The sequence below is a fragment of the Salmo trutta genome, chromosome 31, assembly GCF_901001165.1.
Source record: "Salmo trutta chromosome 31, fSalTru1.1, whole genome shotgun sequence".
NCBI lineage: Eukaryota > Metazoa > Chordata > Actinopteri > Salmoniformes > Salmonidae > Salmo > Salmo trutta.
The window spans coordinates 13,666,427-13,681,450 of NC_042987.1; the positions used below are offsets into that span (position 1 = coordinate 13,666,427).

The 15,024-nt window shown below is 42.8% G+C and overlaps 1 protein-coding gene across 10 annotated transcripts in view; it reads right to left on the reverse strand.

The window, feature by feature from the left end:
- obscnb (obscurin, cytoskeletal calmodulin and titin-interacting RhoGEF b) overlaps nt 1-15,024 on the reverse strand; it is a 102,644-nt gene that overhangs the window by 40,225 nt on the left and 47,395 nt on the right. For 7 of the 10 annotated variants that reach the window (XM_029725335.1, XM_029725342.1, XM_029725341.1 and 4 more), the window contains 6 exons: nt 10,203-10,469; nt 9,773-10,039; nt 8,932-9,198; nt 8,196-8,462; nt 6,019-6,285; nt 5,283-5,549 (listed from right to left, as the gene is read on the reverse strand). In XM_029725335.1, coding sequence (XP_029581195.1) covers nt 5,283-5,549; nt 6,019-6,285; nt 8,196-8,462; nt 8,932-9,198; nt 9,773-10,039; nt 10,203-10,469 — 1,602 coding nt within the window. The remainder of the gene's footprint in view (nt 1-5,282; nt 5,550-6,018; nt 6,286-8,195; nt 8,463-8,931; nt 9,199-9,772; nt 10,040-10,202; nt 10,470-15,024) is intronic. The other 3 variants (XM_029725337.1, XM_029725336.1, XM_029725339.1) reach the window with 3 other exon arrangements.

A 15,024-nucleotide genomic window follows, 5' to 3' on the forward strand; every position in this document is an offset into this window, starting at 1 on the left:
ACATGAAAACATGAAATGACCCTGGGAATCGATAGAACATCACTCAGAGACATACATTTAAAAAAATATATATATATCCTTTGAGGTCGCTACATTACCCCTTTCCTTTGGGAGAGTGTGTCCCCACGCTTCTCTATACCAAGTCCCTCACGTGTACACACCTCTCCAATGGTCTCAGGGGTGCCATCCCACTTCGGGCACCAATGTAGCGAATTCGGGAGGTAGCCTTAACTTAACTTCAACACCGGGACAAGACCACAAAATGAAGCAGAGACCTAGAAAATGAGCCACAATGATAAAACAGCTTATTAAGTTTGCCTGAAAAGATTGGCCTAAGAGCACCAGATCCTATGTGACTGCAACACAATGCACAGGTAGATTATGAGCTCAACAGGCAATAGATCTGTCTTTTTTGTACCATCTCCTCCTTCTGGGGTTCCGGTTTAGGGGTGGTAGGAGCAGCAGGCTAAGAGAATTCAGCAAAAGACCAGCAAAAAATTAGCCACACAATGCTAAAGCCACAAATGTTCACTTGAACAGATTGACAAAAGAGCAGCAGTTCATGTGACTACAACATTTACCCGCTAGAAAAAAAAGGTATGAGCTCAACGGACAAGAGATACACCACATGATAAAAAATATGTGGAAACCTGCTCATCGAACATCTAATTCCAAAATCACGGGCATTAATATGGAGTTGGTTCCCCCTCTGCTGCTATAACAGCCTCCACTCTTCTGGAAAGACTTTCCACCAGATGTTGGAACATTGCTGCGGGGACTTGCTTCCGTTCAGCCACAAGAGCGATACTGAGGTCAGGCACTGATGTTGGGCGATTAGGCCTGGCTCGCAGTCGGCTTTCCAATTCAACCCAAAGGTGTTCAATGGGGTTGATGTCAGGGCTCTATGAGGCCAGTCAAGTTCTTCCATAACGATCTCGACAAACCATTTCTGTATGCACCTCGCTTTGTGCATGGGGGCATTGTCATGCTGAAACAGGAAAGGGCCTTCCCCAAACTGTTGCCACAAAGTTGGAAGCACAGAATCGTCTAGAATGTCATTGTATGCTGTAGTGTTAAGATTTCCCTTCACTGGAACTAAGGGGCCTAGCCCGAACCATGAAGCTCCCTGCTAACATTTCTGGTGCTGGCATTGCTTCCAAAGGCAGTTTGGAACTCGGAAGTGAGTGTTGTTCAGCACTCGGTGGTCCCGTTCTATGAGCTTGTGTGGCCTACTGTACCACATCGCAGCTGAGTTGTTGTTGCTCCTAGATGTTTCCACTTCACAATAACAGCCCTTACAGTTGACCCAGGCAGCTCTAGCAGGGCAGAAATTTGACAAACTGACTTGTTGGAAAGGTGGCATCCTATGACTGTGCCACGTTGAAAGTCACTGAGCTCTTCAGTAAGGTCATTCTACTGCTAAGGTTTGTCTATGGAGATTGCATGGCGGTGTGCTCAATTTTATACACCTGTCAGAAACGGGTGTGGCTGAAATAGCCAAATCCACTCATTTGAAGGGGTGTCCACATACTTTTGCATAAATAGTGTAGCTCATCTTTTTCTACCAGAGGCTTCTACCATGGACTTCTTCTCTACTGTCTCCTTCTGAGGGTCCGTTTTGGGCGTGGCAGGAGCAATAGGGCCGCAGGCTTAGAGACTATTACAAAACACCATAATAACTATTTACAAAATAGCCTCCAACACTCTACTCAGCAAATTGGATGCAGTCTATCACAGTGCCATCCGGTTTGTCACCAAAGCCCCATATGCTACCCACCACTGCGACCTGTATGCTCTCGTTGGCTGGCCCTCGCTTCATACTCGTCGCCAAACCCACTGGCTCCAGGTCATCTACAAGTCTTTGCTATGTAAAGCCCCACCTTATCTCAGCTCACTGGTCACCATAGCAGCACCCACCCATAGCACACTCTCTAGCAGGTATATCTCACTGGTCACCCCCAAAGCCAATTCTTCCTTTGGCCGCCTCTCCTTCCAGTTCTCTGCTGCCAATGACTGGAACGAACTGCAAAAATCTCTGAAGCTGGAGACTCTTACCTCCCTCACTAGCTTTAAGCACCATCTGTCAGAGCAGCTCACAGATCACTGCACCTGTACATAGCTCATCTGTAAATAGCCCATCCAATCTACCTCATCCCCATACTGTATTTATCTTGCTCCTTTGCACCCCAGTATCTCTACTTGCACATTCATCTTCTGCACATCTACCATTCCAGTGTTTAATTGCTATATTGTAATTACTTTGCCACCATGGGCTATTTATTGCCTTACCTCTCTTATCCTACCTCATTTGCCCATGAAAGCATATAGATTTTTCTACTGTATTATTGATTGTATGTTTGTTTATTCCATGTGAAACTCTGTGTTGTTGTATGTGTCGAACTGCTTTGCTTTATCTTGGCCAGGCCGCAGTTGCAAATTATAACTTGTTCTCAACTAGCCTACCTAAAGGTGAAATAAAAATAAAATAATAAAACGAAACATTCTTCAACAAGTAACCAGAAATATTTGTCTTTTCAACTGTCTCCTTCTGGGGTTCTGGTTTGGGGGCAGCAGGAACATCAGGCTTCAACGCTACGACAAAACACCATAATAACTCAATATTCTATAGCTAAACTCCAGAATGATCTCAACAGAGAGCATATCTCATCTCGTCCTTCCATGGGCTTCTACTGCAGTTTTCTTTTATACGGTTGCCTTCTGGGGCTCTTTGGTTTCCTGTTGTTTGGAAGTGACTGGAGGAGCTGGGGGTTGAAACATTTCACTTTAGATCCAACTCTAAGCTGAGTATGCTCACAAAAGGCAAGCCCACAAAGGGAAGCAGAGACTCCAAAACAAGGACAGGCCACTAAGCTAAAGTGACATTGTGAACAGACAAGGTTTACATACACACTAAAACATAGAAAGATGGACCCCAGCAATAAACACTATCTGTTGTATATATCTGTTTCTAAGGCTCAGTTATAACCTGGTTAAGGGTTAAAACAAACTACATCTGGCTAATCAGAAGCAAATTACTATAATAGTACCGCCCTACGCCCTTGATTGACAGAGGAGACGGAGCACAATCTGTAGAGATGAGGTATCTGAGAGATACCTGTCTCCAGACACTAGAAATCTAAAATTACACCTGTAACTCAGATGATTCAAACTAGTCAGTATCCAGAATATGCGCAACAAATAAAGTAACTGAAAACCATCAGACAACATGGCTGGAGCATACATGAGCAACCATAAAGAACATAGTAATGCCCACACGACTTTACACCTGGCACATAGCCTGACATTAACTTACAGATAAAAAGCTCTACAGAGAAAACGCCTCAGATCATTCGACATCCAGAGTATGTAGTCATCCAGAGTATGTAGTCATCCAGAGTATGTAGTCATCCAGAGTATGTACAACAAATAAAGCAGGAGAAGAAATCTTCCCTCATACAGTAAAATATTCAACAGCGGCACAAACTAACAGCAACAAAACACTTACAGACATACCATGAAGACAGAGGGCCAAGCAGTACACCAAACGTGATCTACTTGTCCTTCCCTACCTTCTTCCTTTTTGGCCTCCTCCTTCTGTTGCTCCTCCTGTTTGGGAGTTACTGGAAGAGCTGAAGGCTTCAGAGCTGCGATTAAAACATTGAACTTCGAATACAAATCCTCATAACCAAACCTTTGATGACAAGATCGACCGTAACAGAAAAACAGCCAACAGAGGGATATAACGAACCAACTGGCAACAAAGGACGAACCACACAAGTCTTAAATAGATTTCTTTAAAACCGTGAACAGCGGAAGTAACGGAGCAAAGACTCAAGAATATGTGGATTGACTGCAAACAGAACACAGAGAGCAGCTTAAGACACTGATCCAAATTAAAAAAAGATGCCCATCTTATTTCCTTTTTTTTAGCTCAACAAACAGTGGCACAAACAAACCACAATAAACTTGCAGCATAGTGACATATGACTGTAAAAGGATGTCGAAGACCATCAACATCATCATCAGGACCAAGCAGCAAGACAAACTGCTCATATGGCAAGTGAAAGCAGACAACCAAACCGTTCTCCATGTCCACTCCCCTCCATACCTTCTTCCAGTTTGGTATCCTGCTTTGGAGGCTCTTGTTTGGGGGAAACTGGGGTAGCTGGGGGCTTCACAGCTATGATAAAACATCCAACTTTGAATGGCAAGGCAAACAATATAACTGAAAGTCTACTAAGAATACAGCTGGCGTAACATTCACCCTTTAGGGCTACGATGGTGGAAAGCTTTTCGCAATATTCTCCTTTGGCCATCTCTCCTTCCAGTTCTCTGCTGCCAATGACTGGAACGAACTACAAAAATCTCTGAAACTGGAAACACTTATCTCCCTCCCTAGCTTTAAGCACCAGCTGTCAGAGCAGCTCACAGATCACTGCACCTGTACATAGCCCATCTATAATTTAGCCCTAACAACTACCTCTTCCCTTACTGTATTTATTTATTTATTTTGCTCCTTTGCACCTCATTATTTCTATTTCTACTTTGCACTTTCTTCCACTACAAATCTACCATTCCAGTGTTTTACTTGCTATATTGTATTTACTTTGCCACCATGGCCTTTTTTTGCCTTTACCTCCATTATCTCACCTCATTTGCTCACATTGTATATAGACTTCTTTTTCTACTGTATTATTGACTGTATGTTTGTTTTACTCCATGTGTAACACTGTGTTATTGTATGTGTCGAACTGCTTTGCTTTATCTTGGCCAGGTCGCAATTGTAAATTAGAACTTGTTCTCAACTTGCCTACCTGGTTAAATAAAGGTGAAATAAAATAAATAAATACATAAAAATATGATGGAATTCAAGTTGACCCATATATCATCCCAAATTAATTGACCTTGACGAAGAATACATAGAGATAACAGTGTTTGTACTCATCAAAGTCACTTGATCAATAAATGAACGGCAAATAATGTCATCGGAGTTCAAATATGAAGCCCAACCCAACTGTCGTTCAAATGCATCAAGGTGATATGTAGCCTTTTCCTGAATATTTGTCCTTATTTTAGTAAAACGTTATTTGCCTTCACCATTCCTCCATTTCAAAACACATATAAAATGACAGAAACAAACAGAAACAAATAATGAATTTGAAGACAACATTCAATACAGTACAACAAAGGTTACAACTGTGAACATAAGAACATTTTTGTGATATTCAATTAAAATGTATTAAGTGACAAAGGCACTTCTGAATGTATCAATTTTCTCTTACCCTTAATCTTGAGACTGGCTGTAGTCTTCTGGTCTCCACACACACAGCTGTAGTCTCCACTGTCCTCTGGTAGCACTTTGCTGATCAGGAGTTCACTCACAGATTCTTTCTGCTTCATCTGGTACTTTTCTCCAGACTTCAGCACCTGTGTTCCCTTCCTCCATTCCACAGGGACTCCAGGTTTAGAGAGCTCACAGTGCAGGGTAACATTGCCCCCCTCCTCAGCCTCCTGGCTCTCCAGTTTGTGTTTGAAGGTCACTAGTTGGGCTGTGGAACCGAACCATTAGGTGGTTAGTTTTGAATTAAACTATTTTAAAAAACGAACAACTAAAATCACCGTAGCATAGTCAATGGAACACCCACAAAGGAGCAAGGAACAAAGCAATACAAATACAAACAAATTATAGAAACAACCAATCTGTAACACCATGACTCAAACCAATATAGACAAAAACACACAGACAACACTGAAACAGACTACCCACAGACACAAAGATACAAACAAAAAGACACACATAACATTTCCTAAAACATGCCAAAGTCAACCAATAAATGAACATCATAATCAACAATTGCTGGACACCCATATGTAAAAAAAAAAAAAAAACATTCTGCTTGACAAAACACTGAACTACCATTTCAAACATTGCATACCAGTAACAGGGCGTCGCGGGGATGAAAGCACAACAGCTTTGCATATACAGTATGATAAATAGTTAACAAGTCTTCCTCCTACCCTTAATCTTGAGACTGGCTGTAGTCTTCTGGTCTCCACACACACAGCTGTAGTCTCCACTGTCCTCTGGTACTACTTTGCTGATCAGGAGTTCACTCACAGATTCTTTCTGCTTCAGCTGGTACTTTTCTCCAGACTTCAGCACCTGTGTTCCCTTCCTCCATTCCACAGGGACTCCAGGTTTAGAGAGCTCACAGTGCAGGGTAACATTGTCCCCCTCCTCAGCCTCCTGGCTCCCTAGCTTTTGTTTGAATGTAACAGGTTGGGCTGGGGATTCAAAATAAACCATATAAAATACATTGAAAAACAATATGCCTAACCAATGATACGAGGCAATCAGACATGAGTGCATCCTCTAAAACCATGAGAATGGCACAGTTTAAAAAGCAGCTACTTGAATAATGAACCGAAACACAGAAACAGAGACAGAATGATCACTAACAAAGACTAACAACATGATCAGCACAATGAAGACACACAACACTACAAAGACACAAAGATCAACTGGACAGAGACAGATAACACACAGAGACAGATAACACACAGAGACAGTTAGAAGAAAATGGCTGGGAATACTTCTAAGCTTAAGCACTGGCATTGCAGAACTTGCAGAACTTGCTGCTGACACTGAATCATAAAATATACCAAATTTATCTCAGGGATAGCCCCCTTTTTTTCAATTTTCGCCAAAATGACATACCCAAATCTAACTGGCTGTAGCTCAGACCCTGAAGCAAGGATATGCATTATCTTGGTACCATTTGAAAGGAAACACTTTGAAGTTTGTGGAAATGTGAATTGAATGTAGAAGAATATAACACAATAGATCTGGTAGAAGAAAATACAAAGAAAAAACTAACCAGTCTTTTTCTACCACCATCTTTGAAATGCAAGAGAAAGGTCAAAGTTCTAGCCATCACTCTGGTTGTAATCCCGATAGTGTCCACAAGATGACAGCAGTGTATGTGAAAGGTTTCAGATGGATAACTTGAAGTATGAGTGAACTACAAGACTTTTAGTGTGAAGTCCCCAGGTACATTTGGGCAAATCATGAAGGAGACATTCGCATTCATATTACAATTTTCTGCAAGAAAATCATCAAATCTATATACTTGGACTTTGATTTAGCTTTCCAAGTATTAGTAGCCATATTATAAGTTCAACATTTGCAAAACAACCAGTTTTCATAACTTCATATCTCTGAATATCCTTATAATTTTTGTCCAAAATGAAAAGGCATGTTGTCGTACAAGGTTAGAAGCTACATTTTACAACATATACATGGTTTCTGGATACTCCCGTAAAGCCCAGCTCATTGTCTATCTATCTAGCTTTGTTTGACCCCGATTGGTGATTATTTGACAAAGATACAGTCGTTCAAGTGATGACCGCCCACGTCATCGGCGTGCCATGAGGGCATCGCTCTCTGACCATATACGGTGTCATATAGGATATACTACACCCCTAATGATATAGTGAAGTCTTGTTACCTTCTAGGCTCTCAGCGGAATAGATACGAACGTGATTTGACTCGTTGAACCAAAGTTTAGGGTAAGATTTACACAGATTTCTTTCTTTGCAAATTGAATGAGTGGAAAAACAAAATCGATCGTGCATGCTATATGGACCTTTTTAGGATATGAAAAAGGATTTTATCTAACAAAATTACACTTCATGTTATCTCTGGGACCCTGTGGATGATAAATCAGAGCAAGATTTCCGAATGTAAGTACACATTTCACCTTCAGAGGTGAACGTATCAAACCTATTGCGGTGAAAACAGTGTTTTGTTGTTAGGAGCTCTCCTCAAACAATAGCATGGCATTTTTTCCACAGTAATAGCTACTGTAAATTGGACAGTGCAGTTATATTAACAAGACTTTAAGCTTTCAGCCGATATAAGATAATTATATGTACCGACATTTGTTGTTTCTCTAAAATCTGCGATCTTGACATAACGTGCTGCATGATTTACAAATGTCCCGTTGACGGAACGCCGATCCTTAAGCCATGATGACAACTACTCAACACAATCAAAGCCGTTATAACAAACCAACTTCTTGAAAATAATCTACTGAATCACACTTGAAACTTGATAACGGCAGTGAAAAAGACAGTACAGAACAACTTCAGCGGAACATACAGTGGCTATTCAATGACACCAATCTGCCTCCTACCCTTAATCTTGAGACTGGCTGTAGTCTTCTGGTCTCCACACACACAGCTGTAGTCTCCACTGTCCTCTGGTACCACTTTGCTGATCAGGAGTTCACTCACAGATTCTTTCTGCTTCATCTGGTACTTTTCTCCAGACTTCAGCACCTGTGTTCCCTTCCTCCATTCCACAGGGACTCCAGGTTTAGAGAGCTCACAGTGCAGGGTAACATTGCCCCCCTCCTCAGCCTCCTGGCTCTCCAGTTTGTGTTTGAAGGTCACTAGTTGGGCTGTGGAACCGAACCATTAGGTGGTTAGTTTTGAATGAAACTATTTTAAAAAATGAACAACTAAAATCACCGTAGCATAGTCAATGGAACACCCACAAAGGAGCAAGGAACAAAGCAATACAAATACAAACAAATTATAGAAACAACCAATCTGTAACACCATGACTCAAACCAATATAGACAAAAACACACAGACAACACTGAAACAGACTACCCACAGACACAAAGATACAAACAAAAAGACACACATAACATTTCCTAAAACATGCCAAAGTCAACCAATAAATGAACATCATAATCAACAATTGCTGGACACCCATATGTAAAAAAAAACAAAAAACATTCTGCTTGACAGAACACTGAACTTCCATTTCAAACATTGCATACCAGTAACAGGGCGTTGCGGGGATGAAAGCACAACAGCTTTGCATATACAGTATGATAAATAGTTAACAAGTCTTCCTCCTACCCTTAATCTTGAGACTGGCTGTAGTCTTCTGGTCTCCACACACACAGCTGTAGTCTCCACTGTCCTCTGGTACTACTTTGCTGATCAGGAGTTCACTCACAGATTCTTTCTGCTTCAGCTGGTACTTTTCTCCAGACTTCAGCACCTGTGTTCCCTTCCTCCATTCCACAGGGACTCCAGGTTTAGAGAGCTCACAGTGCAGGGTAACATTGTCCCCCTCCTCAGCCTCCTGGCTCCCTAGCTTTTGTTTGAATGTAACAGGTTGGGCTGGGGATTCAAAATAAACCATATAAAATACATTGAAAAACAATATGCCTAACCAATGATACGAGGCAATCAGACATGAGTGCATCCTCTAAAATCATGAGAATGGCACAGTTTAAAAAGCAGCTACTTGAATAATGAACCGAAACACAGAAACAGAGACAGAATGATCACTAACAAAGACTAACAACATGATCAGCACAATGAAGACACACAACACTACAAAGACACAAAGATCAACTGGACAGAGACAGATAACACACGGAGACAGATAACACACAGAGACAGATAACACACAGAGACAGACAAAAATGGCTGGGAATACTTCTAAGCTTAAGCACTGGGTTTTCAGGCATTGCAGAACTTGATGCTGACACTGAATCTTAAAACATACAAAATTAAACAAAGCCATGATGACAACTACTCAACACAATCAAAGCCGTTATACCAAACCAACTTCTTGAAAAGAATCTACTGAATCACACTTGAAACTTGATAACGGCAGTGAAAAAGACAGTACAGAACAACTTCAGCGGAACATACAGTGGCTATTCAATGACACCAATCTGCCTCCTACCCTTAATATTGAGACTGGCTGTAGTCTTCTGGTCTCCACACACACAGCTGTAGTCTCCACTGTCCTCTGGTACCACTTTGCTGATCAGGAGTTCACTCACAGATTCTTTCTGCTTCATCTGGTACTTTTCTCCAGACTTCAGCACCTGTGTTCCCTTCCTCCATTCCACAGGGACTCCAGGTTTAGAGAGCTCACAGTGCAGGGTAACACTGCCCCCCTCCTCAGCCTCCTGGCTCTCCAGCTTGTGTTTGAATGTCACAGGTAACGCTGACAAACCATTGGATTAAATATGCAATTATACTGTATTTACAATAACAAAACAAAATAATTCTACCAACACATAACATTACAAATATCATTTTTGACTGACTGAGCCCCTGTAAACACAAACTTCCCAACATTCCCATTGACCAAGACTATGTATCCATACCATGGACGTTTATAGTCGCTGTGGTCTTCTGGTCTCCACACTCACAGGAGTACTCTCCACTGTCTTCAACATTCAGATGCTTTATCTGAAGCTCGCAGGAGGCATCTTTTTGTTTCAGCTCATATTTGTCTCCAGCTTTGAGATGCTCAGTGCCTTTCTTCCACTGAACATTGACCCAAGGTTTGGATAACACAGAGCAGAGAGTGACACTCTCCCCTTCCTTGGCCTGCTGGTTCTTCAGCTTTTGTTTAAAGCTGGCAGGCAAGGCTAGAAAAAGACGAACGGGCCCAAATTCATTAACAAGTTGGCAAAACATTCTCTTTAAAATCCTCAGATGTGATGGAAGTGGAACAGAAGCAAAATGATAGAGAACAATGGGTAATAGATGATGACAGTGATCCAGATATTTTCACGCTGTCCTTTGGAACTTAAATATGATTCCAATGATTGGGTTGGTCAATGAAACAGACGACTTGTTAAACGAAGATGGTAATCAAACCAGTACATGCAATAAACATGGCCTTCACAGCTGAAGACAACCACAAAACAAAATGAAATCCTTCCAAAGTACACAAAAGGATCAGCAGCATACAGAGACAGGCATTTTTGGAGGTTTTGGCAGAACTTATGCAACATACCTTTGCATTGAGGCACCATTAGCAATAATCAGAACAGTTTCCAGATAGGAATCATTTCTTAGTTTATGACCCTGCAGTATTTTCCAGGACATAATAGAAGCATACTCATTACCTTGGATGTAAAACCGAGCCTACATGCTAACACAGATTTTTTTTCTTTGAGCAGTGACTTCAAATCAAATTTTATTTGCCCCGAATACAACAGGTGTAGACCTTACTGTGAAATGCTTACTTGCAAGCCTTTAACCAACAATGCATTTCAAGAAATAGAGTTAAGAACATATTTATGAAATAAACAAAAGTAAAAAATTAAATAAAAAGTAACACAATAAAATAACAATAACGAGACTATATACAGGGGGTACCGGTACCGAGTCAATGTGCAGGTGTACAGGTTAGTCGAGGTAATTTGAACATGTAGGTAGGGGTAAAGTGATAATAAGATAATAAACAGCGAGTAGCAACAGTGTAAAAACAAAGGGGGGCTGGGGGGGCATTTGATTAATTGTACTGTGGTCTTATGGCTTGGGGGTAAAAGGTATTAAGGAGCCTTTTGGACCTAGCCTTGGCACTCCGGTACCACTTGCAGTGTGGTAGCAGAGAGAACAGTCTATGACTTTGGTGACTGGAGTCTTTGACAATTTTATGGGCCTTCCTCTGACACCGCCTAGTATATAAGTCCTGGATAGCAGGAAGCTTGACCCCAGTGATGTACTGGACTGGTAGCACTACCCTCTGTAGTGCCTTATGGCAGTTGCCATACCAGGCGGTGATGCAACCGGTCAGGATGCTCTCAATGGTGCAGCTGGAGTACTTTTTGAGGATCTGGGGACCTATGCCAAATCTTTTCAGACTCCTGAGGGGGAAAAGGCATGGTCGTGCCCTCTTCACAACTTTCTTGTTGTGGTTTGACCATGATAGTTTGTTGGTGATGAGGACCCCAAGGAACTTAAAACTCTCGACTTGCTCCACTACAGCCATGTCGATGTGAATGGGAGCCTGTTCGGCCCTCCTTTTCCTGTAGTCCATGATCATTTCCGTTGTTTTCCTAGCACCACACTGCCAGGTCTCTGACCTTCTCCATATGAAGGTGATCAGGCCTACCACCGTTGTGTTGTCATGAAACTTAATGATGGTGTTGGAGTCATGCTTGGCCACTCAATCTTGGGGAACAGGAAGTACAGGAGGAGACTAAGCACGCACCCCTGAGGGGCCCCCTTGTTGAGGATCAGTGTGGCAGATGTGTTGTTGCCTATCCTTACCACCTGGGGCAGCCCGTCAGGAAGTCCAGGATCCAGTTGCAGAGGGAGGTGTTTAGTCCCAGGGCCCTTAGCTTAGTGATGAGCTTTGAGGGCATGTAGAATGCTGAGCTGTAGTCAATGAACAGCATTCTCACATAGGTGTTCCTTTTGTCCAGGTGGGGAAGGGCAGTGTGGAGTGCGATTGAGATTGAGTAATCTGTGGATCTGTTGAGGCGATATGCAAATTGGAGTGGGTCTAGGGTTTCCGGGATGATGATGTTGATTTGAGCCATGACCAGCATTTGAAAGCACTTCATGGCTACCGACGTGAGTGCTACGGGACAGTAGTCATTTAGGCAGGTTACCTTCACTTTCTTGGGCACAGGGACTATGGTGGTCTGCTTGAAACGTTGGTATTACAGACTCGGTCAGGAAGAGATTAAAAATGTCAGTGAAGGCACTTGCCAATTGGTCCGCACATGCTCTGAGTACACATCCTGGTAATCCGTCTGGCCCCGTGACCTTGTGAATGTTGACCTGTTTAAAGGTCTTGCTCACATCAGCTATGGAGAGTGTGATCACACAGTCATCTGAAACAGCTGGTGCCCTCATTCATGCTTCCGTGTTGCTTGCCTTCGAAGTGAGCACAAAAGGCATTTAGCCCGTCTGGTAGGCTTGCGTCACTGGGCAGCTTTGTAGTCCGTAATAGTTTGCAAGCCCTGCCACATCCGACAAGCATCAGAGCCAGTGTAGTATGATTCATTCTTTGTCCTGTTTTGACACTTTGCCTGTTTGATGGTTTGTCTGAGGGCATAGCGGGATTTCTTATAAGTATCCGGATTAGTGTCCCGCTCGTTGAAAGCGGCAGCTCTAGCCTTTAGCTCGGTACGAATGTTGCCTGTTGTCCATGGCTTCTGGTTGGTTATGCACTTACATGGAACCCAAACCGGCTGCGCACGTGCGCCATCATGTGCCATCGTGCATAAATGTATTTTGTCCTCCCACACCAAACACGATCACGACACGCAGGTTAAAATATCAAAACAAACTCTGAACCAATTATATTAATTTGGGGACAGGTCGAAAAGCATTAAACATTTATGGCAATTTAGCTAGCTAGCTTGCACTTGCTAGCTAATTTGTCCTATTTAGCTAGCATGCTGTTGCTAGCTAATTTGTCCTGGGATATAAACATTGAGTTGTTATTTTACCTGAAATGCACAAGGTCCTCTACTCCACCAATTAATCCACACATAAAATGGTCAACCGAATCATTTCTGCCATCTCTCATCCTTCCAGGCTTTTTCATCTCTTGACTTTATATTGCGATTGGCAACTTTCATAAATTAGGTGCATTACCGCCACTGACCTTGTTCACCTTCAGTCACCCACGTGGGTATAACCAATGAGGAGATGGCACGTGGGTACCTGCTTCCAGAAACCAATGAGATGGGAGAGGCAGGACTTGCAGTGCGATCTGCATCAGAAATAGAACTGACTTATATTTTAGCACTTGGCAATGCAGACGCTCATTGGCGCGCGCGAGTAGTGTGGGTGCAATAATTGAATAATATATATTTCTACATTTATTTTGCAACGCTCGTGCATGCGACGTGAGCAGTGTAGTCAGCCTGTTATTGATGAAGCCGGTGACTGAGTTGGTATATGCCTCAATGCCATTGGATGAATCCCGGAACATATTCCAGTCTGTGCTAGCAAAACAGTCCTGTAGCGTAGCATCCGCGCCATCTGACCATTTCAGTATTGAGTGAGTCACTGGTACTTCCTGCTTTAGATTTTACTTGTAAGCAGGAATCAGGAGGATAGAATTATGGTCAGATTTGCCAAATGGAGGGCGAGGGAGAGCTTTGTATGCGCCTCTATGTGTGGAGTAAAGGTGGTCTAGAGTTTTTTTTCCTCTGGTTGCACCTGTGACATGCTGGTAGAAATGAGGTAAAACGGATTTAAGTTTGCCTGCAATAAAGTCCCCGGACACCACGAGCGCTGCATGTGGGCGAGCATTTTCTTGTTTGCTAATGGCCTTATACAGCTCGTTGAGTGCGGTCTTAGTGCCAGCATCGGTTTGTGGAGGTAAATAGACGGCTACGAAAAGTATAGATGAAATCTGGTGAGCTAATAAACTGGACATCTAAGAATCTAAGAATCAGGGATCCCGCTGGACATAAAGTATGCATCCTTCAATATCTAATCTTTCTCTCTTTACTCTGAGGATGATAGACCCAAAGATGAGAGAATGATGAACAAGACCAACAAAGATCATTACGGAATGGTTGACTGAGATGTGATGGTATGAATGGTGCCACAGGCATCGAGGACACCAGCCGTGGTCACTTATGATATTGCATAAATTGTGCATTTGACAATGCACACTGCAACAACGAGTCTAGATGAACGTTAAAAGTCAAGCAAGTATCATTTCAATTTCAGAAAAACTAAAGAGGGAAAATGCAGTGATGCACTTCCATCTCAGGTATCTACTAAAGCTATAGATCTGCTAGATAGGACGGGGGGGCGGGGAGGGGGCAGGATTGTTATGAGAGTGCCCAGCCCCCTCTGGCCTCCATATAATTTGAACCATGGCCCCGGCCATGGGAGTTACCTTTGACCATTAGCGAAGCGTACACTCTCTTATCCCCAATCACCACATAGACGGTGCCTGAGTCCATAGGTGTCAGCTCGCTCACGGTGAGAGAGTAGAAACCCCCCTCAGATACCTGGATCTCATTGAGGGGGGTGGGCTGCAGAGGGATTTGGTCTAGATACCACTGCACCAGATAGGGCAGGTCCCCCTTGAAACACTCAACGTCCTGGGGTGGCTCCACTATGAACACTGTCTGACCTGGATGAAACAGATCTTAGACCATGACGGAAAGCAGAGACAAGGGCACATGCTGTTCTGAGCATAACGTGTGTCTTGTCCAC